The sequence below is a fragment of the Kogia breviceps genome, chromosome 7 (assembly GCF_026419965.1).
Source record: "Kogia breviceps isolate mKogBre1 chromosome 7, mKogBre1 haplotype 1, whole genome shotgun sequence".
NCBI classification, from domain to species: Eukaryota; Metazoa; Chordata; class Mammalia; order Artiodactyla; family Physeteridae; genus Kogia; species Kogia breviceps.
In genome coordinates, this window is record NC_081316.1 from 14787773 (window position 1) to 14810342 (window position 22570).

At 60.5% G+C, this 22570-nt stretch overlaps 5 protein-coding genes across 24 annotated transcripts; 4 read left to right on the forward strand and 1 right to left on the reverse strand.

The window, feature by feature from the left end:
- Window positions 1-27: 27 nt before the first annotated feature.
- On the forward strand, window positions 28-3138 carry NUDT22 (nudix hydrolase 22). 3 transcript variants are annotated; one of them, XM_059069169.2, is made up of 6 exons: window positions 28-57; window positions 404-901; window positions 1256-1354; window positions 2346-2443; window positions 2582-2675; window positions 2972-3138. In XM_059069169.2, exons 2-6 carry the CDS (start codon window positions 422-424, stop codon window positions 3071-3073), a joined length of 873 nt encoding a protein of 290 aa, XP_058925152.1. In that variant the 5' UTR covers window positions 28-57; window positions 404-421; the 3' UTR covers window positions 3074-3138. The 3 variants fall into 3 exon arrangements, with proteins under 3 accessions (XP_058925152.1, XP_066893587.1, XP_066893589.1); XM_067037486.1 differs by lacking the exon at window positions 28-57 and adding an exon at window positions 60-117; XM_067037488.1 differs by lacking the exon at window positions 28-57 and having other exon boundaries at window positions 65-901; window positions 2582-2682.
- A 436-nt stretch (window positions 3139-3574) lies between these two features.
- DNAJC4 (DnaJ heat shock protein family (Hsp40) member C4) lies at window positions 3575-6838 on the forward strand. 10 transcript variants are annotated; one of them, XM_059069177.2, is made up of 8 exons: window positions 3575-3634; window positions 3985-4077; window positions 4365-4469; window positions 4747-4840; window positions 5320-5504; window positions 5589-5753; window positions 6453-6539; window positions 6630-6838. In XM_059069177.2, exons 3-8 carry the CDS (start codon window positions 4465-4467, stop codon window positions 6736-6738), a joined length of 645 nt encoding a protein of 214 aa, XP_058925160.1. In that variant the 5' UTR covers window positions 3575-3634; window positions 3985-4077; window positions 4365-4464; the 3' UTR covers window positions 6739-6838. The 10 variants fall into 10 exon arrangements, with proteins under 10 accessions (XP_058925160.1, XP_066893592.1, XP_058925157.1 ...); XM_067037491.1 differs by lacking the exon at window positions 4365-4469 and having other exon boundaries at window positions 3584-3634; window positions 5274-5504; XM_059069174.2 differs by lacking the exon at window positions 4365-4469 and having other exon boundaries at window positions 3584-3634; window positions 5592-5753.
- A 470-nt stretch (window positions 6839-7308) lies between these two features.
- Window positions 7309-10596, forward strand: VEGFB (vascular endothelial growth factor B). Of its 5 annotated transcripts, none has more exons than XM_059069046.2 (7): window positions 7309-7439; window positions 8008-8050; window positions 8397-8593; window positions 8760-8833; window positions 9031-9066; window positions 9308-9543; window positions 10154-10596. In XM_059069046.2, the coding sequence occupies exons 1-6, from the start codon at window positions 7380-7382 to the stop codon at window positions 9519-9521; spliced, it is 624 nt and encodes a 207-aa protein (XP_058925029.1). In that variant the 5' UTR covers window positions 7309-7379; the 3' UTR covers window positions 9522-9543; window positions 10154-10596. The 5 variants fall into 5 exon arrangements, with proteins under 5 accessions (XP_058925029.1, XP_058925030.1, XP_066893596.1 ...); XM_059069047.2 differs by having other exon boundaries at window positions 7324-7439; window positions 9409-9543; XM_067037495.1 differs by having other exon boundaries at window positions 7332-7439; window positions 7990-8050.
- Window positions 10597-12403: 1807 nt separating this feature from the next.
- FKBP2 (FKBP prolyl isomerase 2) lies at window positions 12404-15169 on the forward strand. 5 transcript variants are annotated; one of them, XM_059069050.2, is made up of 6 exons: window positions 12404-12538; window positions 13785-13953; window positions 14278-14390; window positions 14510-14556; window positions 14905-14940; window positions 15030-15169. In XM_059069050.2, exons 1-6 carry the CDS (start codon window positions 12477-12479, stop codon window positions 15089-15091), a joined length of 489 nt encoding a protein of 162 aa, XP_058925033.1. In that variant the 5' UTR covers window positions 12404-12476; the 3' UTR covers window positions 15092-15169. The 5 variants fall into 5 exon arrangements, with proteins under 5 accessions (XP_058925033.1, XP_058925034.1, XP_066893599.1 ...); XM_059069051.2 differs by lacking the exon at window positions 12404-12538 and adding an exon at window positions 12858-12941; XM_067037498.1 differs by lacking the exon at window positions 12404-12538 and adding an exon at window positions 13011-13068.
- A 470-nt stretch (window positions 15170-15639) lies between these two features.
- Window positions 15640-17890, reverse strand: PPP1R14B (protein phosphatase 1 regulatory inhibitor subunit 14B). Its single transcript, XM_059068184.2, is given in 6 exon segments — window positions 15640-15913; window positions 16006-16038; window positions 16353-16436; window positions 17465-17746; window positions 17748-17854; window positions 17857-17890. Coding segments are annotated over 6 exon segments (609 nt in total). The 3' UTR covers window positions 15640-15844.
- Between the last annotated feature and the right edge of the window lie 4680 nt (window positions 17891-22570).

The window sequence follows — 22570 nt, forward strand, 5'->3', positions numbered from 1 at the left end:
GGGGCGGGTACTTCCGCTCCGGGGGAAAGAGGCGGAGCCTGCGAGGAGAGTAGGCAGGTGATTGCCGGCTGCATCCTGGAGCTTCCGGACCCTGGGAAGGGTCCCGGCGCGTCAGGGGTTGGAGACAGGACTTTTGGTTTGGGGAGACAGAGGCATTAGGGGGTGACAGGACCCAGGACCTCTGGGTTGTAGGGATGCCCGGGAGTCTCAGGGATGTCTGGTAGCAGGAGCCTCGGAGCTCTTGCTGGGATGATAAGACAGTTTACAGCCCAGGGAGGGGTCAGGGGGGTGCAGAAGGGCTGGGAATACGCTCAGGAGGTTTGTGGCAGAGGGGGCCAGCTGTCGGGCCCAAGGGTGGCTGTGGGTCCCCCGGGGTGACAGGCCTGGCTGTGCCCTCCCCCAGAACTGCCCTGTCCAGATCATGGACCCTGAGGTGTCCCTGCTGCTGCAATGCCCCCCGGGGGGGCTGCCTGAGGAGCAGGTACGGGCTGAGCTGAGCCCTGCCTACGACCGTCGCCCACTGCCAGGAGGGGACAAGGCCATCACCGCAGTCTGGGAGAGCCGGCTTCAGGCCCAGCCCTGGCTCTTTGACGCCCCCAAGTTCCGCCTGCACTCTGCCACCCTGGTGCCCACTGGCTCGCCAGGGCCACAGCTGCACCTGTGCCTGGGCCTTACTTCCTATCGAGACTTCCTGGGCACCAACTGGGCCAGCTCAGCTGCCTGGCTGCGACAGCAGGGGGCCACCGACTGGGGTGACAAGCAAGCCTACCTGGCGGACCCCTTAGGGGTGGGCGCTGCACTGGCCACTGCTGACGACTTCCTTGTCTTCCTACGCCGCTCTGGGCAGGTGGCTGAGGCACCTGGGCTAGTGGACGTGCCCGGTGGGCACCCTGAGCCTCAGGTGAGATGCCAGGCTGGGTGCAAAGGCACAAAGACCCAGAGAGCTTGGTTTTGTTTTCCTCATCCCTTAAAGGGGGAGTTGGCCTGGTGCTTATCCGAAAGTCTCTGCTCAGGGCAGCCTCTCAGCCTCCTTGCTGAATCCTGCCCCAGACCCATGGGAAGTTAGGGAATTGGGGGTGGGGGTAGGGGTGGAGGACCTAGCTGGACCTGTGGTTTTCCATCTGGAAAAACAGGGCCTAGGTTGGGGGATCACCAAGGCTCTTACTCTGTGCCCAACCAGGCCCTCAGGGCCAGTGAGTGTGGGGAAAAGCAGGGTGGGAAGAGGGGAGCAGGGGCTGAGCCAGGACTCTTACAGGCTCTGTGCCCAGGTGACAGACCCCTGCACATCAACCTCCCTGGGGAGCTAGTGGTGCATGAGCTCTTCTCCAGTGTCCTTCAGGAGATCTGTGATGAGGTGAGCGAGAAGCAGGTGGGACAGAGTATTGGGCAAGGAGGGAGGGGGTAGAACAATCTAGAATTTCACAGGTCCGGGATGGCAGGAGTGTCTGCAGGCATCTAGCTTTTTTTTTTTTTTTTTTTTTTTTGGCTGCCTCACGTGGCTTGTGGGATCTTAGTTCCTTGACCAGGGACTGAAACCAGGCCCTTGGCAGTGAGAGTGTGGAGTCCTAATCACTGGACTGCCAGGGAATTCCCAGGCACCTGGCATTGAGCAAGAGCTTGGCTTTGCAGCTAGGCACACTTGGAGTGGAATTCTAACCCTCATCTCTGTGTGCCTCATCTCTGTGTTCCTCTTTACGATGGGGACAATAATAAATGTCTTGCCTACTCCCCCCACGTTTGTTGAAAAGAGGAGTAAATGGGAGTCCCAATTACTTTTTAAATTTTTATTTATTTATTTTTGGCTGCGTTGGGTCTTCGTTGCTATGCACAGGCTTTCTCTAGTTGAGGCAAGCAGGGTCTACTCTTCGTTGCGGTGCGCGGGCTTCTCATTGCAATGGCTTCTCTTGTTGTGGAGCACAGGCTCTAGGCGCATGGGCTTCAGCAGTTGTGGCATGTGGACTCAGCAGTTGTGGCTTGTGGGCTCTAGAAAACAGGCTCAGTAGTTGTGGCGCACGGGCTTAGTTGCTCCGCAGCATGTATGATCTTCCCAGACCAGGGATCGAACCCGTGTCCCCTGCATTGGCAGGCTGATTCTTAACCACTGTGCCAACAGGGAAGCCCTCAGTTACTAAATTGACTTCCCTAGGGTGACCCTGGGCTAACTGTTCAATCTCTCCCATTGTGGTTTTCCCATGTGAAATGAACATGCCCAAGATCTGACATTCTGTGATTCTGGGCACTTGAATTACACTGTAAAACGCTGTACAAGGGTAACATGCTGTTCTTCATTGAGAGGGGCAGGGATGTGGGCAGTGGGCACTGACAGGTGGTACCTCTGGCCCCAGGTGAACCTGCCGCTGCTCACCCTGAGCCAGCCGCTACTGTTGGGCATTGCCTGCAATGAGACCAGTGCCGGCCGTGCCAGTGCTGAGTTCTACGTCCAGTGAGTGAGCTCTGGGAGACAGGGTCCTGGGTCCTGAAGTAGGTGGGTGGTTGAGCGGCATGGCTGAGGCAGCTGGGACTCCACAGGGACCTTCCAGGGTCTAAGCACTCACCAGGCCACTCTCACGTCCTTGTCCAGGTGCAGCCTGACTTCTGAGCAGGTGAGGAAGCACTACACGAGTGGGGGACCTGAGGCCCACGAATCCACAGGAATCATCTTTGTGGAGACACAGGTTTGAGGTGGCAAAGTGTGTCATTTGGACAAGGAGCTGGGTTGGGGCTTGCAGAGGCCTGGTGATGCATGTCTGTCTCCTGCGCCTGGGTCAGAGGGGCCTCCCAAATCTCTCAGAGCTTCCTTCCAGAGGCACAAGGCCTCATTGGGGATGCCCTCAGCCCAAGGGAGAGGGCCAGGAACCTGTTCAGCCCCCTAACATGTCTCCCTAGAGGGCTCTGAGGCTCGGGAACTGTGGGCACAGCTGCTGCAATAAACCCGAGGTCGGAATGTTTGGGTCTCATTGTCTCCCCACAGAGTGTGAGGAGGTTGCAGGAGACTGAAATGTGGGCCGAGCTCTGCCCCTCAGCCAAAGGCGCCATCTTCCTCTACAACGAAGTCCAGGAAAGTTCCACCTAAGTCACCCTAGAGTCCCCAGCCCTATCACCACAGCTCGGAAGACAATAAAGGACTTTATTCTTGGATTCCGTTGGCGTCTGCTGTTTCCGTGAGACAGAGAGGGGCCGGGGTGGGTGAGAGAGACAGGACAAGTGACTTGGGGGAAAAAAAGGCCCAGCCTCAGTTTTCCCCTCTGCAAGCTGTGCCCCCTTGCCAGGCTCCGGTGAAGTTCCCGGCCGATTATGGGGTGGAAACTGCTTTGTGAAACGCGTCTCGCTGCTGAGCGGAGTAACAGCCATGTCCGAGGGAACAGAGCAACGGGGGCTGAGCCGAAAGCCTCACTGAGGGTCAAGCCCCGTGCCGCAGCCTCCCCGGGTGGGCGCTGGCGCCTTTCTGCAAGTCCCCGGGCTGCTGTCTCGATGGGTGGGTCCAAGGCTTCAAAGGCCAATGGGTGTGCGGGGGCGGGGCTTCGCCCCTGGTCCGCACCCTCAGGCCTGTGGGCGTGGTCTGGGTGTCTAAGCCAATGGGAGTGTGGAGGCGGGACCTGAATAGGAGCTGGAAACTGCGGCCGCCGAGGGGTCTGTGAGTGAAGTGGGGGCGGGGCTTGGTGTGGCTCTTCCTGCACCCGCCCCCCGAGCTCCCAGGGTGGGAAGGGGGTCTCGGCGTCCGGGGCTGGTTCTACAGACGTCGAGACAAGTGTGGAGAGGGGCCCTGGACGCCCGGGTCAGAGGCGGGGACAGGGCCAGGACACTGGGGTCTGGTCTTCAGCAGGGAGGTTCCACCCGTCCCTGAGTCCCCCGGGCCTGCTTCAGTTTTCCTTTGCATCTCAACGGGGCCAGGCCCCTTCCCTCTGCCCCCACCCCCACCCCTCATCCCCGCTGCAGTGGTTGAAGACTGCTCCCACCCCACTGTTCTTTGTGACCTCTCACCAGCTGCCCGCCTGCCTTCATGCTGCCCCTGCGCCTGCGCCGGCTGTGGCCCCACAACCCTCACACTCGGTTCTTCGCAGCGGCCGCCCGGCAGCGGTGAGTCGGGCGCCCGGGGCCGGGCCCGGTCGTTCAGTAGGTTTTTGTGGCTGGCCTGCCCAATTCTAGGCCCTGCGCTAGGTGCCGGGATAGTCTAGCTGCTGGGATAGTCGAGATCTCTTACTCTGCGTCAGGCGCCTTACAGGCTTGTCAGATTACCCTCACCTTCACTGCTGAGGACACAGGATCAGAGATTAAAGGATGACCCACCCCCAAGGTCATACAGAGTTAAGTGGCACATCTGGAATTTGAGCCCAACCAAACCCAATGCACTTTCCACAACTCAGGTGGTTGTCAAGCATCGCTGTGCATAACCGAGGCGGGGTGTGGGGAGCTTACAAAACTGCAGATTCCTGGGCGCTGCTCTGGAGATTCTGATTTGCAGGAATGAGGTGGGCCTCAAGAATCTGTTTTTTAAAACATGCTTTTCAGGCGTTTCTGATGCAAGGGGTCTGAAAACTACACTTTGAGACAATCTGATCTGCCCCTTACCTGGAATACTCAAAAAGGGAGGGATGATTTAGAGAGATCTCCCTTGGCACCTGCCTCAGCCCCCTCAGCATCGGGATGCTGAGTTGAAGGGTGTGGTCCAGGGGGGCTGGGATGGGCAGGGAAGGGGTATCCTCTGTGTTTTCCTTAGCCCCTGCAGGTTTGGGCCTCTCTCCACAGGTCTGGCCCCAGTAACTACTATGAACTGTTGGGGGTGCATCCTGGTGCCAGCGCTGAAGAAGTTAAACGAGCTTTCTTCTCCAAGTCCAAAGAGGTACCAGTGGTCTTAAGTGGAGAGGGGAAAGGGAAATCTGAGCCAGATGGGGTATGCTCCAAATTATCAGGGATGGAGCTGAGAGGTTCACTCTGGCTGGTGCACATTCCCTCAGCATTCATAGGGAGGGGGAGCTGCCCCAAGGGGAGACATCTGGCCGGGTAGAAGGAAAGGCTGTGGGGCAGGAGCCAGGAGTCCTGTCTGATGCGCTGGGCTTGGTTCTCTTGACCTGCCTGCTCTTGAGAAAGCTGGGACCAGGGCATACGATGAGAGCCAGGCAGCAGGTGGGGAGGGCTTGAACAAGGGGAGGGGGCAGGAGTTTGTGCTTCCTGACTCTGGTCTTCTAGAGGGATACGCAGGCCTGAGAGTGAGGGTCACTGCCCAGGGAGGGCCTCTGGGTATGATATGAGCCCTTGTGGGTGGATATTACCAGGATAGGTCATGGGAAGGGAGATGAGGGGAGTCCTGCCCCACCCCAGCTGCACCCTGACCGGGACCCCAGGAACCCAGCCCTGCACAGCCGCTTTGTGGAACTGAGTGAAGCGTACCAAGTGCTGAGCCGTGAGCAGAGCCGCCGCAGCTATGACCACCAGCTCCGCTCGGCAGCTTCCCCAAAGTGTCCGGGAACCACAGCCCATCCCAGGTCTGCTCATCAGGCACACAGGTACAGTAGTCCTGCCCCCAGCTTGCCACCCCTAAGTCTCCTGGGGAGCCCCATCTTTACACTCTCCCTTCTTCTACCTCCCAGCAGCTCCTGGGCACCCCCCAATGCAGAATACTGGGCCCAGTTTCATGAAGTGAGGCCTCAGGGACCAGAGTCAAGGCAGCAGCAGCACAAGCACAACCGGCGGGTGCTGGGGTACTGCCTCCTGATCATGCTGGGAGGCATGGGCCTGCACTATGTTGCCTTCAGGTGCGCATGCGCCTAGGGTGATGAGCAGAGGGCAGGCGGGTGGGTGAAGCCCAGTGTCAGCCATCCATCCATACCACCCCGTGGCCTGCACCCTCGGGTCTCTCAAGCTAAGAACTGCATGAACTAGGTCTCCTCCAGAGCCTCTTCTTGTTTAGCAAAGGCAGCTCTGCACTAAGGGCTAATGTCATTTTCAGTTTTTTATGATTTGAATTTAAATCTTTGGTGCTGGTTGCCAGAGAGTGCTGGAGCCAACCAAAATCCTGCACAGGAAGGAAATGCATTGAACTGGGCCTTACCAGCAACTGTCTTCATTTGTTTGGCAGTTGCCGTTTTCCTGCCAGCCTCTCATGCGTGCCATCGCCACTGAGGTTTGATAGCAAAGACACCTAAAGGCTGGTGCACACTGCTAGCAGTGTGCCTAGTTCAGTGACGGAGTTAGATGCACAAACCTTTCTGGTCGCCTTCAAGGACCTCCATGACAGAGCTGCTGTCACCGCCTTCAGGACAGTCAGGGACCTGGGTTGCCATTAGGCCCTGGACAAGTGCCAGCTACTCTGTGCCTTTCCTCACCTAGCAGGCAGTTAGCCGAGGTCCCCACAAGTGTAAAGCTGTGAGACCCTCAAGTGGGGTGGAGGGGGGTGGGACTTGGGGGACAGCGGGGATTGGGGATTCCCAGAGTCAGTTGTAAACCCCTTGTAGGAAGCTGGAGCAGATGCATCGTAGCTTCATGGATGAAAAGGATCGGATCATCACAGCCATCTACAATGACACTCGGGCCCGGGCCAGGTCTGTCTCAGCTCTTTCCTGCCCTCTCCTCACTGTCCTGGCACCACCCTCCAGGATCCCAGTCCCACCACCAGGTGCTCTCCCCTTCAGGGCCAACAGAGCCAGGCCCCAGGAGGAGCAACGGCAGGGGCAGCAGCTGCAGCCACCACCGGGACCTCCTCAAGGCCCCGGTATCGTGCCCCCCAGCCCCAGCCCCTGAGCGGCTCACCTTGGAGAGCTCACCTTGGATGGGGCCTGCGGTGTGCTCCCTTCTGGGACACCCCACTCCCCAAAATGCGTGCAATAAAGTGATTCTCAGAGCTCTTGTGTGGCTCGCTCCTACAGGCCCAGAGCCCCCGGCCCGGGCCCCGCCCTCCGGGTTCTGGCGGCGGCAACCCGGGAGCCCGGCCCCCTGGGCGGTGCGTCCCCTTTCCCCTGCTGCGGCAGGAGGTGGGGTGTGTGTAGAGGGGGCGGGCCCCGCCGGCGGCCTCGCCCCCCCTCCCCCACCCCGCCCCCGCCCCGCGGCCCGGTGGGGAGCGCGTGTCTGGGTCACATGAGCCGCCCGCCCGCCAGCCCGGGCCCGGCCCCCCGCCGTCCCCGCCGTCCCCGCCGTCCCCACCGCCCGCCGCCGCCACCACCGGCCGCCCGCCCGCCCGGCTCCTCCGGCCGCCGCCGCCGCTGCGCTGCGCTGCGCTGCCTGCGCCCAGGGCTCGGGAGGGGGCCGCGGAGGAGCCGCCCACCGCGCCCGGCCCCCGCCCGCCGCTCCCGGGCCCGCGCCATGGGGCTCTGGCTGCCGCCGCCCCCCGCGCCGCCGGGCTAGGGCGATGCGGGCGCCCCCGGCGCGCGGCCCCCGCGGGCACCATGAGCCCCCTGCTCCGCCGCCTGCTGCTCGCCGCGCTTCTGCAGCTGGCCCCCGCCCAGGTACGTGCGTCCGCGACAACCCGCCCGCCCGCCCGCCGTGCCCTCTCTCAAGGTTGGCGGAAGTGGGGAGGCGCGGAGCGGCCGGGTTCTCGGGGATCCGCGGGGTCGGGCCTCGGAGCGGGGCGTCTCGGGAGCCCGGCCTGGGCATCCCCCGGGAGGTGTCCCTCCCCGCCCGCCCGCCGGCCCAACTCCGGGGCCACTCCCCCGCCCCACCCCGTCCCCAGGGCGCAGCCGGGGGCGGGGCCGCCTCGGTGCCTGCAGGACGCGGTTCGGCGCTCACTGTGCCCCTTCCTGATCTGCGGCCTCGAGAACAAGCCCGGTCCCCAGGCTTGGAGGTTCGACGCTGCCGGCAGAGCGTGCCTGGCGGGTTGTAGCCAGGGCAGGTCCCAGGTCCCAGGTGGCCTGAAGAGGACAGGTAAAGCTAGAGTGGCCCCAGGAACAGAACAGTGTGGAAAAATGTCGGAGAGGAGTTTAAGCCTCCTGACTGCAAGGGCAGAGCCCTGGGGCCAGCGACAGGGCTAGCCCTAACTGGAGTGCACCTTGGGTCCAGGTTTCTTCTCTCCTGCAGGGCCCGGTCTCCCATCCTGATGCCCCTGGCCATCAGAAGAAAGGTAATAGTGACAATAGGAAGTTTCTACTAGCCAGCACTAAGAATCTTTTCTTCTAGTCCTGATTCCAGACTCTGCGTCTTCCTCATCATGTGTAATCACACTCCTCTGTGAGATGCAAACTCTTATTCTGTCCATTTCACAGAAGAGGAGATTGAGGCAGGGGCGTTCCTGGCTTCTGGATGAACAGGGCAGGGAAGACAGATTGGGAGGGCAGAAGTGGGGGCTAGTGGAGGGTGGCTGTGACATGGGAACTAAGGAGAACAGCTTCTGGGCGCAGGGGTAGGGGAACCAAGGAGCAGCTACAGGAAACCCAGTGGGGACTTAACCCTTACACATCTGCCCCCAGTGGTGTCATGGATAGACGTGTATGCTCGTGCCACCTGCCAGCCGCGGGAGGTGGTGGTGCCCCTGACCATGGAGCTCATGGGCACTGTGGCCAAGCAACTGGTGCCCAGCTGCGTGACGGTGCAGCGCTGTGGCGGCTGCTGCCCTGACGACGGCCTGGAGTGTGTGCCCACCGGGCAGCACCAAGTCCGAATGCAGGTATGGGGCAGGCGGAGCGTGCCTGGCTGGATGCTAGCGTTCTGGGGACTGAGAGGGTGGCAACCAGAGCCCTGGCTGGTGGGCAAGGTATTCTCATCTCTCCAGCCCATGGAGCGTCCCCTTTCCGTCTCTCTGACTGTCTCTCTCCCTGTTCTCCTGAGCACAGATCCTCATGATCCGGTACCCAAGCAGTCAGCTGGGGGAGATGTCGCTGGAAGAACACAGCCAGTGTGAATGCAGGTGCCAGCCAGGCCCCACTCCTGAGTTCGCAGAGACAAGGCTTGGGGGGTGCTGGGTGTGTGTGGTGGTACACTACAGCGGGGACCAGGTTTCCAAGAGTATAGCCGGGTAGGCCTGGGATCTAGGGCAAGAGAGTAGGATGCTTGGCTTCCTGATCCTCTTTTTCCTTGTCTCTGTCTGTCTCTCTTACTTTTCAGACCAAAAAAACGAGAGAGTGCTGTGAAGCTGGACAGGTGAGTCTTGGGCTCCTGCTGAGGTGGGGTTGGAGCCCAGGCCCAGCACCCAGAATGTAATGTGTGGGTGGGGCAGGGGGTGTAAGAGTGTGTCAGGAAGTTGTGGTCCCCTGCCTTCTCCTCCCACTGGTGTCCCCCTCTCCCCTTTTCCTCTGCTCCCTAAGACTATATGCTCTTCCCCGACCCCAGCTCCCGGGAAGACTCTTACTTCTCACCCGAGACATGTTGCTTCTCCTCCTAGGGCTGCCACTCCCCACCACCGTCCCCAGCCCCGCTCTGTTCCGGGCTGGGACCCTGCCCCCGGAGCACCCTCCCCAGCTGACATCACCCATCCCACTCCAGCCCCAGGCCCCTCTGCCCACGCTGCCCCCAGCGCCGCCAGCGCCCTGACCCCCGGACCTGCCACTGCCGCTGCCGACGCCGCAGCTTCCTCCGTTGTCAAGGGCGGGGCTTAGAGCTCAACCCAGACACCTGCAGGTGAGGAGTTGGGTGTGGCGTCAAGGCGCCATCCTGGAGCAGGTCCCGGTGAGCCTGCTGGTGGGAGAAGAGCCGGGGAAGGGGAACCTTTGAGTGTGCTGAACTATTGACCAAGCGCCTGTTGGCACTGGGGTCAGCATAAACAAGGCTCACATTCTGATGCGGAAGTCAAGACACGAGGGCACATGATGCCAACAGAGGAAGTCAAGTCAAGAACTGTGGTGAGGGGTACCTGACATCGTCTTTGAGAGGTTAGAGATTGTCCTGGAAGAGGTGACATCGCCAGGTGTAGAAAAGAGAAAGACAGCTTTCCAGTTTGCAAAGCTCTGAGCCTTCCCAGAAACCCCTGTGGTAGAGTTTGTTCCACCTTATGTGCTCCGAGAGGCCAGGGAATGTAGTGTAACTCTGGTCCACCCTCGTCCAAGTTTCTTCTCACCAGCCCTCCTTTCCACAGTGGGGCCATGGGGTGGCGTCCTGTGGGCCAGGCCAGCTGGGGCTTCCCAGGAGTGTTAGGGGAGAATGAGGTTCACAGAAGGTAAGAAGGGGGTGAGTCTAGAGGAGCAGGGGCTGAGCTGTGCCAGCATGAACAGACCCCTTCTTCCCTTCTCAGGTGCCGGAAGCTGCGAAGGTGATACATTACTTTTCAGACTCGGTGGGGCCACTTGCCTCACAGGCCTGCCCAGAGGGGAACAAGAGGGCATCCTGGTGAGAACAGTCCAGTCCCCAAGACCTCAACCTGGGCGGAAGCTCCTCCAGGACCTGGGGCTCTCAGAGGGCTTTCCAACTGCCCCTTGTCTCTCTGAGGCTGCCGTCCAACAACGTGGACAGAGTTGGATGAAGAGACCTGGAAGCAGCACAAGGGGTCATGTGCCATCTTGGAAAAGAATGGGGTCCTGGCTCCGTTTTTAACCACCTTGTGCCAGTGAGCATCTTACAACTGGCTCCTCCGTCCCCTCACTAAGAAGACCTGGTCCTCTACAAAAGAATGAGAGTTGGGCTTCAGTACAAGAACTGTGAACCCCAGTCCCGATAAAAGAGATAGAAGGAACTGTCCCTGCCTGTGTCACTGTTTGTCACTGTTCAGGCTGGCTGGTTTGGACATGAATGTCTGTGTCACACTGCCTCCTAGACATGGAGCTTGGTGGAGATGAGGCCCAAGCCCCCACAACAGGTCACAGAGCCAGAATTGTGCATTCTTCACGTTCATGTGCTAACAGGCCCTGGGGAGTCCCTGCCCCTCGGCTCATTACAAGCGTTCCTTTCCAGAAGGAGAGGGCCAGTGAGCTTGAGGTGGGACCCAGATCTGCTGAATGACCTTGGTTGTCACTGCCCCTCTCTTTCTGAGCCTCAGTTCCCACATGTGCACACAGAGGGAACAGATGATTACTGTGGTCTGGGCCCTTGGGCTCCAAGAAAGAGAGTCACGTCATAGGAAAGAACACCCATCTTCCCTGCCGGGTTACATACACTCTGTGTTTGCAGCTTTTTGCTCCCGGTAGCTTAACTCGAAGGTCACGCGCCTGCTCTGCCCCCACTTCACTCCCACATCCCTGAAAGGGAGGCAGCACCAAAGGTCTGTGGTCGGTGGGCCCCACTCACCCCAACCACACAGTCTTCTCCACTCTCACCTCCTTTGCACCTTGAGCTCCCCTCCCCAGGCGCTGCTTGGGACTCTCCTGACCTTTATCTGACCCAGCCCAAGCTCAGTGGCCAGCTTTCGGCCTGCAGCCTTCAGTGCCCCTGGGGCTGAGTGATGAGGGGGTGAACTGAAGGGCAACCTTGGGCACCAGTGCTTTGCCCCATCGAGACACAACATGGCAGAAGCTAAGCCAAAGCAGCTACCCTAATGGAGGCCTTCTCTGAAGTGTTAGGTTAGAGAGTGGGGTAGTGATCTTGTTGGGCCCAAAGCAAGAGGAGTTAAACCAGAAGAGACAATTCCTGACAGTGATTGCTACTTTCGAATTATTTTCTCAGCTGTTCTGTCACCCAAAATGCCAGAGCTCAATTAGAGTGAGACAGATGAGGGTTAGGGACACTAGCTACCACCTCCCAAGCCCATTTAAGCCTGCCCAGTGTGTACACTGCTTCATATGTGCCTTCTCACCTAGTCCTCAATTCTGAGTGTTGTAATTATCTTCCTTTTTCAGTTGAGGATATAGGCTCGAAAAGTCTGACTGACCTGGGGATTTAACCTCAGGTCGGCTCTCTCCCTAACACTCAACTTAGGTTAAGCTGCCTCCCAACTGCAGGTTCATTACTTCAATGGACAGATGTTCACTCCTGGGTGCTGTGGCACCTGGAAATAAGTCCGGTTGGGGAACGGACCCAGCCAGGCCATTACAGTCATGATTCAGGGGTCACTGTGCAGCAGGTAGAGGCAGGCCTGTACGCTGGGAGAGAAAAAAGGGCGAGAGCATTCGCCGTGGACCAGGGCCTGGCAGTGCGCGTCACTTGCAGCCAACCTACAGGGGCCCTGCGGGGTGGATGTTATCAAGCCCGAGTTACCAGGCCAAGGAACTTGCTCAAGGTCACACAGCCAGTCAATGAGTGGGCAGACCCTGGATTCAAGCCCAGGGCTCACTCTGAAGCCAGGCTCTTTCCACAGCAACTGAGGATTGTGGATCCTGAAGAGGCTCAGGGGCAAACAGGAGAGCCGTGGGAGAGGCTGGGGGCGACATAAAATGGCGTCTCAAGACCCTCTCCGCGAACCCGCGCCCACCTGACCTTAATTTCACCTCGACCGGAAGTGCCTTCGGCCCTTTCAGAAGTCACTTTCACCTAACCTTACGGACTACAGAGCCACCGGACATGACGCATAAGTCACATGGCGGCGCGGGGGGCGGAGCAAGAGAAGGCCGCCCAGGCGGGCGTCTGGCCGCGGGTTTCGCACGGTCCAATGAGGGCGGGCGGCGTGGCCGGGTCTGGTGGCGACGATGACGCGCCTGCGCAGAGACGGCAGCTCGACTGGGGTTGACTCCGGGGGCGCGGCGAGGAGGTGAGCGGGGGCCACAGCCCGGGCTGTGGGGAGCGGGGGTGCAAGGGGGCAGGCTGGATCAGGCGGGGCAGGAGCGGGCCGGGGCTCTGAGTGTCAACAAGGGATAGGTTACGAGGAAATTGAGGGTTGGGGTCAGAGCTGTCTGGGGATGCCGCAGGGGGAGGGTTCTCACGCCTCAAGGGGCGGAGCTCCGGGAGTCGGGGCGGGACGTGGAACGGAGACGGGTGGGACCTCTGAGCTTGTGCCAGTGGAAGGCGGAGCTCCACGGCTGGGGGCGGGGTTAGGGCTGGAGAGGGACGGAGACTGGCCCTTGGAGGAGGAGCTGGAACAGGCGGAAGGAGGAGCCTCGGGTTTGGAGACCGAGGGGGAAGGAACCCAGGCACTGGGGGCGCGGCCTCAGCCGGTGAGTGGCGTGGCTACAGTTCAGGAAGAGGTGTCTAGTCCTGTCGGGGGCGGGACTACAGGGCCGGGGGAGGAACCACGCCCTCTAAAGGGTGGGGCTAAGGAGCCCAGCGAAGGGGTAGGCGCAGGTAATGGCCCGGGGCGTCCACGCGGGGGCGGTCTCCGTGGTGGCCGTGCCTGGGGACGCGGTAGGCCGAGAACTCCCCCGGGAGAGGTGGTGTGGGTGGAGCGGGCTCGGCGGCCACCCGACACGGGGCCAGTCTGGGTGCCCCGCAGGCCCCCGAGGGCTCAGAGTTGGGGCGGCGCCTCGGGCGGAGGCACAGGACCAGCCTGGGGGGTACCCCCGGAGGACAGGGGCTCCCCGGAGCCACCCAGTGGCGATGTGTGGGTGCCTCGGGGCCGACCCCCTGCGGCAGCCGCAGAGGTGTGGGTGTGCTGGGCGGGAGGCAATTGGGTGTGGCGTGAATGGGGTCGCCCGGTTGGGGCAACTGCTGCGCAGCCAGATAGGGTTTGGACTTTGCGGAAAGGGACGGGGGGGAATTGAAGAGCAGAGCTGGGGACTGGGAGGGACGGAAGGGCAGGGGGTGAGCAAAGGGGCTGGACCCTGGCTGCTGTGGCCTCCCCTGACCCCCTCCCCCCGCTGCTGGGTTCCTCGGGCAAGCCCCCTTCTCACTGGACTGGTAAGTGTGGCCGCGGAGCCTGGGGGAGGGGGCGGTGACACGGGACAAGGGGATCCCCAGGGGCAGGCAAGGTACGGTGGGGTGGAATCCTCTTGGTACTTGCCCGTATTCCATGCCCTCCCGTTCCTCTCCCCCGATTGCTTGGTCGGGGTCTGTCCCCGCAGAAACATGAGGCTGAGCTGGGTCCTGACAGTATTGTCCATCTGCCTGAGCGCCCTGGTCACGGCCGCTGGGGCCGAGGGCAAACGGAAGCTGCAGATCGGAGTCAAGAAACGGGTAGACCACTGTCCCATCAAATCACGCAAAGGGGACGTCCTGCACATGCACTACACGGTGGGTGAGGGAGTGGAGCTTTTGGGGGTGGGTGGGGCTTCCGGGGACCAGAAAGGACTTGGGAGCCAGGTTTGTCTGCCAAAAGGTGGGTGACCTTGGGCAAGTCTCCTCATCTACTTTGTATGATCCTGTCTTGCTCTTCACTGTCTACTCCCAGTTGGCACCAGCAAGCAGTGCAATGTACTGTGAGCTGCCCAAGGTTCTGTCCCTTTCTAGGACTATGGCCGCCAGTGCTGTGGGCTGCCACCTTGATGGGAAGAGCACCTGGGGGTGGGGATGTCAGAGCAGACCCTCCTCCTCACTGGCCTTCCCATGGTCTCACAGGGTAAGCTGGAAGATGGAACAGAGTTTGACAGCAGCCTGCCCCAGAACCAGCCCTTTGTCTTCTCCCTGGGCACGGGCCAGGTCATCAAGGGCTGGGACCAGGGGCTGCTAGGGTGAGTCGAGGGGCCATGGCTATGGTCCAGGAGGTGAACTGTGGGAGGCAAGCTCCAGGTATGGGGTGGGGGCACGGAGCCTGGGTGCTGCCACATGCTGAACATGTGTTGTCCTACAGGATGTGTGAGGGGGAAAAGCGGAAGTTGGTGATCCCATCAGAGCTAGGTAAGAGGCCCTTCCTGAATGGGGATAGGGAGTTCAGGGTTATATCTATGTAAGGGTGAAGGCTGGTTCAGCCTCTGCATTGATCTCCACTCAATCCATTCAATACACGCCACTTCCAAGTCTAGTTGTGTCCAGCAGTGAGGACAGGGCAAGACCCTTGGGACACTTGGCTCTGGCGCCCACTCTCTGCTCTCTACAAGACCTTTAGCAGCCCCCTCCCAAATCCGTTACACCTTCTCCATTTCTGGCCTTGTGCCGGGATGGGCAGAGGCTTGGTTTCAGCCGGGTTGTCTGCAGAACACCTCACTCTGCCTGGCCACGGCTCACCTTCTTTGTGCATCTTTTCAGGGTACGGAGAGCGGGGAGCTCCCCCAAAGATTCCAGGTAATAAACCTTCCTGCCCCCCATCTCTTGCACCCATTCCATCTCCCTGTGGCCCTGGTTCTCATTCTGATCCCACTTCTCCCCTGCAGGCGGTGCAACCTTGGTGTTCGAGGTGGAGCTGCTCAAAATCGAGCGACGTTCAGAACTGTAGCCAAACTGGGGCGGGGTGGTGGAGAGGCCCCCATCAGGGACCAGACTGTTTAAAGAAAGAAAAAAACTTTAAAGCCCATGAAGTGAGCCTGTGTTTGTTTGTGGGCCCTGGAGACTTAGAAACCACAGCTTCAGCCTTCCCTCTCCCTCATCCTCCCCCCACCCCTCCCTCCCCCTCTCCTTTCCTGGCTGCAGAGCCTTGGGGTCTAGTAGGCTCAGTGGCATGGAGGTCACGATGGCCAAGCCCTGGGTGACTTGGTGGCCCTTGTCCAGAGGGAAAAAGGAGTATTCCTGCCTGCCAGCAGCAACACGGCTCCTCCCCAACTCCCCAGATGCTTCCAGATCCTGGTCTGGGAGCCAGCACTGGGCTATCGCCATGGCTACGTGGCCCTCAGGAAGGCCTGCGGTCACCTGGGGAGAAGCTGAGCTGGCAGCAGTTGTAGAGCAGTGTGTCCCCCCTAAAAGGAAACCAGGCAAGCCTGTTAACTGCACCAAAGGCATATCCTAGCTTTATTAAAGGGCCCGCGCCGCAGTCAATATAAAAACACAAAAAGTCCCATCAGTTTAATAATAATAAAAAACCCCAAAAATGGAAAACTGAAGGGGCAGGGAAGAGGCCCCTGGGCCAGGGGCACGGGGAGCACTGCACGTGGCACCAGGCCTGGCCGCAGGGCCCCCCGGTATTGCTGTTGCTACGAGGTTGCGGGGCAGCGATTGTCCTGTGGGAGCCACCATTCACCTGGGTCGAGGACACTTATTTCTTCTGGGGTGTGCTTAGCTTCTGCATGCCCCGGATCTTGTCCAGCAGGCCAGAGATGAAGGCCTGGAGGGAGGGAGGACATTAGGGAGACCAGAACCCCAAATAACAGGACCCCAGGCTCCTCACCCCACCCTCTGGGGAAACCACCTCCTTACCTCAGTGGGTTTGTAACAGTCAACCAGCAGCTCCTAGTGGGGCATGGGGGGAAAGTTTAACTATGAATCTCAAGAACACGGGCCTAAAGTTCACCTATACCCTCTTCCAAGGCACTGGGGCCACGCTGAGGCACAGGAGATGCCACAGCTACTGAACAGCTAGGCAAGTATCACTGGCCCTATTTGACGGAGCCAGAAGCTGAGCCCAGGAAGGTCACAGAGCTGGCTGACTCAGACCAAAGAAGGCCTGGCTCCAGAGGCTTGCCTACCCACGGGGCAGTGCCTCCAGGCACCCCTCTATTCCCTGCTCCGCTGACCTGGCCCTGCTGCCCCCAAACCCCTCTCACCTTGACCCTGGCAGCTCGGGTATCATCGCTCTCCATGTCCAGGAGTTCATCCACGTCAATCTCCAGCTCCGGGATCTCCTCTTCCTGGGGTAGGGGTGGGGGAGGAGGGAGAGACAAGGGCCTGAGTTGGGAGAGAAGGTGTGAGAGGGGCTCTCTGGCTGAGGCCCCTGCCCTAGTGCAGATGAGCCAGCCCTCTTGCCCAGCAGACAGCGGCAGCTGCTCCGAGGAGAAAACAGATCAGGCCTGTGCCAAGGCAAACTGCCCAATGGGGGGGGGGGAGCTTCCTGTCCCTGCCAGTTGGGCACCCTGGGTGCCAGACAGCTAGGGCTGGGGATCCTGGGCTAGGAACCCTGCAGATGTGTCTCCCCAACTTCCGGGCCCCCCATCTCAACCAGAGCACAGGTGGGCCCAGCTGTCTCAACTCATCACAGCCCCTTCCCCTCCCCCAAACACCTGTCACAGCTTCCCAGGAGTGAGGAGGAAGTGAAGGGTGAGGGGTCAGTGGGAAGGACCCAGGCCTGGTAAAGGGGAAACAAAGAGCCCATGCTTTGCTGAGGGAGGGGGTGCCTGCCACCCCTCCCCCCCCAGGAAGCCTCTCTCCGGTCTGGAGTCAGCTGCATCCCAGGGCTCCGCTAGGGTAGGCAGCACAGGGCAAGCCCACTCCTCCACCCTGCCCCTCGGGGACTGAGTCACCATTTGATCAAGGAAGGAGTCATAGGGTGGAGAACTAGAACCCAGAGAGTGGGCTAGTGCCCCCCATGACAAGATGGAGCTCCAGGTTAGCCCATTAGAATAGGCAAGACCCGTACCACCACCACCCAGGACAGCTAGCGCGTTTTAACTAGTCTAGGCTAGCAGGTAATAGGTAGATCTCCTTTCCCCGCCAGTCCAGACAAGCCCCGAGTCTCCTCTCCAAGGCAGCAGATAAGAAAGGAGTGACTTTGGTCAGACAAGAAAGAGCATACATTGGGGGCGGGGAGTACGGAGAGCTGGGGAGCGCGCGGAAGCGGAGCGCCCATTGACTCCGGGTGACAGGCGGGCTCAAGGTGGGGTTCCCAGGCGGCCCGAATCGGGACCGATTTTAGGGTGTCGGCGCAGGGTGGGGGACACACCTGGCAGTCGTAGAGGCGAGTGAGTTGCTCCAGGATCCACTCCTCCAGGTTGAGGCGCTTCCGTAGCTCCTTGCGGTCGTACTTGACCGTGACCTTCCCTTGGCGCCTCACTGGGCCCTCGTCGTCCGCGCCGCCCGGGCCCTCGCCTGCAGCCCCAGGGGGGCTCTGAAAGTAGACGCGGGGCCCTGGGCCGCCACTCCCCGGACCAGGGGCCGGAGCCGCCAACGCCGCGCCCCCTGCGGGGCCGCTATCCGCCATGGCGGCCGCCGGGGCCACGTGCGCTAGTCGGGCCCCTCCCTGCGCCGCCGCCTCCGGGACGCCCGCCGGCTGGCTCCGGGCCGCTGGCTCGGGTTAGCTCGTGAGCTCGGCTCCGCACGGCTCCGCTGCGAGGGCGGCGGCGGGGGCGCCCGGGGGCAGCTGCAGCATGCGGAGCCCCCGGGCCTGGCCTGGCCGCGCCCCGCCCCCTCCCCGCCGATCCGCCCGCCCTTTGTCCCCCGCGGCCGCCGCCCGAACCGCCGCAGCCGAAGCCGCTTTCTCTGTCTCAATCGCTTCCCCCGCCCCCCGACCACACCCCCTTAAAGGGGCAGTCCTGCAGCAGGCACCGCACCCCTACCCCGCCCCCGGGCACGGGCTAGGAGAGGGTCTAGTCCTTAGAGGTTTGGACCTAGCTGTCCGCTATCCCTTTTAAGCTTCCTGCCCCAAGCCCAGGCGTTCTAAGCGTCCGGTAGCCGGATTTGCGCTCCTGCGGGGAACCTAGTGTTCTGTCCTCACTGAAGCAAAAACAGGGGCCGTCTGAGAATGGAGGGGAGTGGGCACTGTATACAGGACAGAGGTCCGAGGAAGAGACGTGGGAGCCCCCGACTTCTGGGTCCTCAGGCCCTTGGCCAGCGGGTAAAGAGCAGGCTTCTGCGCGCGGACGGACACGTGGGCCGGACGCCCGGGGGTGGAGGAGTGGAGAAGGCGGGCAGGCGCTGCCCAGGTCATCAGACGCCCTATTCGTCGGGGTTCCGCGCCCCCCATGATGGAGGCCTAGGCTGGGGGTGAGCTGAGCCATCCGGGCGGCCTGAAGGGCCAGACCCCAGACAGCCACCGCCCACCCGCCAAGATGGCGGTGGGGGGACGGAATTATGGGAAATGTAGTTCCCAGAGTCCGGCTCCCATGGCCGCCCCTCCCCTGGAGCGGAACGGGGTTCGGGAAAGCGCAGAACTTGTTTGGAGCGCCCTCGTAGGGCTGGTCTCCACAGGGCGTGGTTCTCTGCACCCCGCAACCTCTGTGTGTACAAACTGAGGCGTAAAGAGCTGGGAAGTGGGGGAGCCGGTACTCACGATAATAAAGATAATAACAGCTGACCCTAATGAGAGTTCCTACGGTCGGTTCCACATAGTCGGTTCCAGCGTGAGGGCACCTCACTCGCTCTCCGGTAGATCCTCGCCCTGTGGCCTCCTCTGTCTTTCAGATCTCACAGGCGCCTAATCTGGCCCACCTCTCTTAAGCAGACCGTGCGTCTCATTCCCGCACCTGTTTTGCGCCTAATCTGGCCCACCTCTCTTAAGCAGACCGTGCGTCTCATTCCCGCACCTGTTTTGATTTTCCATATTTTAAAATAGTGTCTCTCATTCATTTGTTCATTGTCTGTCTCCCATTTCTCAACTATGAGCTCCATGAGGCCAAGACCTGTCTGGCCCTTGTTTACTGCTGATGCCCATGGCTGAGTGGGCCTGCTGGGCTTCAAACCCACATGGATCGCGCAAAGTACCTGACTCTTGAACTCTCGGCACCTAGGTCAGACTCATAGTAGGTGTTCGATAACTATTGGTTGAACAAATGACCGAATGAAAGAATTAATGGCTTCTTCTGTGCATCCATTTCCTCTGAAGGCTGTGGCAAAGATTAAATAGGAAAGTGCGTGGAAGATTCAAGGAGTGAACCACAGGGGTTAAGTCACACAGCCAGATAGAGATGGAGCTCAGCTTGTGTACCCAGGTCCCCTGACAGAAAATCACTACTCATACCACCGCACAAGGCTGTGCAGCTCTGTTTGGGATGCTTCCACAGACAGCAGGCTCACCCTCTGCAGTCCCAAGCAGAGTCTCAGGGTCTGAGAGGCAGTAAGTCCCAGCCCCTCACAGACACCCTCTCTCTGGATGCCAGAGAAGTCCTCTGCAGTAGATGGAGTTCAGAGAGAGGTTGACACTGGCCCAGGGTCACACAGCTGGTGCTGCAGACAAACTCAAACCTAGGACTGTAGGCTTACCTTGTAGCTGTGGAGAACAGACAATGAGAAGGCGCTGGCTGAGAATGGTGTGTGTGGTGATGGTGGTGGTGGGATTCAGGCCACGTGGGAGGCCTGGGTAGGGGGCAGGTTAATGTGGCTCCGTGACAGGCTGATGCCTCCTCCCTCTCCAGCCCCCCTTCTGGCCTTAGCTTCCCTTTGGCCAGCCTGTGGGGCCAGGGAAGGGCTGACCCTGCTCTTGCGGATTAGGCAGGACCCACTCTTTCAAAGAGAGCCCCATCCCCAGCCTGGCCTCTGGCTCTGAGCTTGGCCTGATGGGAGAAGCAACTTGCCCACATCCAAATTCCCCACCACACCCCACCTCACCCCACTGGGGCGGGTCTGTTCTTTCTGAACTGGAGCATTGATTCAGGCCTTGGGGAGCTCACAGTTATGAGAGGATATACCATAGCTTTTTGTGCGAGTGAAACCTACTGGCAGTAAAGACCTGGGTACCAGCCCCAGCTCCGCACCCCCTAGATGCTATGACCCTGAGCAATGACCTTCCTGTCCCTCCTCCCCTCAAGGCTGGTGTGAAGGCCTCCGGTCAGGTCCAAATTTCACGGGTCCCCTGAGGATTCTCTAGGCTGAACAGGGAAGAGCCAGGGATGCTTTTCCTGACTCTCCCTCTCTCCACCTCCTGTGCCACCCCCAGGGCACTCCCAGATTCCTGGGGCTGACTCCCCTGTCCATCCAGTCCCTTCCCATGGCCGCCTACCCTGTGAACAGTTAGGTGCAGATGGCCATGATGGCCTGCAGCTGTCTTGGAGGCTGGGGTGCCCAGCACAGAACCTTGGAGTGGAAGAAGTGGATCCAAATCCTGCCTCTGCCCTAGGCTTCGAGGCCCTGGGCAAGTCACTTACCTGCCCTGAGCCTCTTCAGAGGGGTGGATTCTGCTGACTTCTGGTGGTTTGGGGCTGAGGTCAGTGCTCCAAGACCATATCCCAGCCCTTGCTCTCCTGTCTGAACCTGTCACCGCTGCTGTGCTGCTCTTCATCCTTCCAGCCTCAGGCTGTGGCCTCCCCAGCCCCACCCCTCTTGGGATCCTGGCCCCCCTCCACCAGAGGGCAGCTAAGGCTGCTTCCAGCACCTCCTCAAAGCAGAGGCCCTAGGGAGGGTCCCTTGGCTGAGACCGCTCCCTTAATCAAGGGTAGAGGCCGGAAAGGCTGCCTTCCTTCCACCATTTACTGCTTGCCGAGAAACTCTATTACCATTACCAAGGCTGCAAGAAAGTGTCCGAGGAGGAAGAAGCCCTCTAATGGGGGTTGCCCCCGGCCTCGGGAGACACAGGGGTGGAGGGAGAGGGGGAGGGGCTCAGGCCCAGGAAACAGGCTCCCATCCTGTTTTCCAAGGAGCTGCTGCCTAGAGCTTCTACCCCTAAGCTCAGGCCCTGGCTCTAGGCCCTGCTAGCCCCCTGCCCCAGAGCTGATCCATGCCCTTTCCTCCTTCCTCCCCCTTGTCCCCACAGCCTGCTCTCACTCCTTAGAGATCCAGCTGTCTACACCTAGGGGTCATCTCATACCCATTTGCCTATTTCATCCTCTGACAATCTCCACCTTCTGGACAAGGTGACTGAGGCACAGAGAGACGAGGTTCTGCCGGTAGACTTGAACGCAGGTCAGCGGGAGCAGAGGCCAATGTCTACCTGGCATGGCTCTGCCTAATGAGACCTTGTAGTCCCTAAGTCTCTGAGGGCTATGGCTCTGTTGCTCTGGTGAGAGAGGACAAGGATCACAAGTCCTGTCCCCCTTTCTTTGTCTCTTCAAGGGCAAGGAGTAAAGGCAGGACATAAACTGGCCTTCAAGACAGAGGGCTGCAATCTTCCTACGAAGCTGTGTGACCTTGGGCAAGTCCTTTCCCCTCCTCTGCACCTCAAGTAGAGATAATAATCACACCCCACAGGGCCTCAGCCAAAGGCTAGGAGATCTGTTAGGTTAGAATTGGTACCCAACATGGTGGGGATTTTGAGGATGGCCAGTGCCAGGCAGGGCTCCCCTTGGGGGTCTGAGAGCCTGGGGCAAAGAGGCCTGTAGGGCTGGCTCCTCCTTGACTGACCCCTCCTCCCCCAGAAGCAGCTCCATCTCTTTCTGGGTTTCTAGGTGACTTGGCTGGCCCCTCTGGATGAGTTCTACTTTAAACCTGCTGCTGCTACCGTCTCTGTATTGGGGGGGCTCCCACAGGGGCCCCCAGGCAGGAGCCCCCCCAGCCAAGCCCTGCGGGAGGGGCTGCAGCCCCCACCCATCTCAGTGCCCATGCGCCTTCCCCGCTCCCGCCTTCCCCGCTCCCGTCTCTGGCATGCAGCAGATTTCAGGACACCTGCTGTGGGCCAGGAGTGGCAGAGCCCCTCCTCGAGCCTCCTTGTTCGTGGACACTCAGGAGGCTTCTGACCCCTCTGGGCAAACGACCAGTTGTCCCCTTCTCAGTTTGCAGTCGAGAGCCCCGCAGGGACAGGCTCCAGGTTGAGCTGTGGGGGGTGTCTGCGGAACAAGAAGGGCGCTGTTCCAGGGCTCGCTCTGGAAAGCCAGGGTGCTTGGGTCCTCAAAGGAGGCGACAGGCGCCGGGCCTCCCCGGGCTAGGGACGGGGGAGGGGCGCCCGCCGGCGGAAGGCCCATTAGCTTGCTAATTGCTCCCAGGGAGGGGGGGGCGGGTACCGAGCTGCTGCAGAAGGGGGTGAGGCGAAGTGAGGGCAGAGAGGGGAGTGGGAGTGTCTCTTCCAGCGCTCAGCTAAGTGCTGCAGGAGTGGGGTGGGTGGCAGGTCTCTGCGCCCCCAGGCCCAAGTCCTGCTCTCCGGTAGTACCCCCCGCCCCTGCCCCTCAGAAACCTTAGCGGGCCG

Coding starts and splice junctions, on each gene's coding strand:
- NUDT22 (XM_059069169.2), top strand. CDS start 422: ATGGACCCTGAGGTGTCCCTGCTGCTGCAATGCCCCCCGGGGGGGCTG. Junction 902..1,255: donor GTGGGCACCCTGAGCCTCAG/GTGAGATGCCAG, acceptor GGACTCTTACAG/GCTCTGTGCCCAGGTGACAG. Junction 1,355..2,345: donor TTCAGGAGATCTGTGATGAG/GTGAGCGAGAAG, acceptor CTCTGGCCCCAG/GTGAACCTGCCGCTGCTCAC.
- DNAJC4 (XM_067037489.1), top strand. CDS start 4,001: ATGCTGCCCCTGCGCCTGCGCCGGCTGTGGCCCCACAACCCTCACACT. Junction 5,754..6,452: donor CTGCACTATGTTGCCTTCAG/GTGCGCATGCGC, acceptor AACCCCTTGTAG/GAAGCTGGAGCAGATGCATC. Junction 6,540..6,629: donor GACACTCGGGCCCGGGCCAG/GTCTGTCTCAGC, acceptor TCTCCCCTTCAG/GGCCAACAGAGCCAGGCCCC.
- VEGFB (XM_067037495.1), top strand. CDS start 7,380: ATGAGCCCCCTGCTCCGCCGCCTGCTGCTCGCCGCGCTTCTGCAGCTG. Junction 8,051..8,396: donor CCCTGGCCATCAGAAGAAAG/GTAATAGTGACA, acceptor ATCTGCCCCCAG/TGGTGTCATGGATAGACGTG. Junction 8,594..8,759: donor AGCACCAAGTCCGAATGCAG/GTATGGGGCAGG, acceptor TCCTGAGCACAG/ATCCTCATGATCCGGTACCC.
- FKBP2 (XM_059069053.1), top strand. CDS start 13,072: ATGGCCCGGGGCGTCCACGCGGGGGCGGTCTCCGTGGTGGCCGTGCCT. Junction 13,954..14,277: donor TCCTGCACATGCACTACACG/GTGGGTGAGGGA, acceptor ATGGTCTCACAG/GGTAAGCTGGAAGATGGAAC. Junction 14,941..15,029: donor AGCTCCCCCAAAGATTCCAG/GTAATAAACCTT, acceptor TCTCCCCTGCAG/GCGGTGCAACCTTGGTGTTC.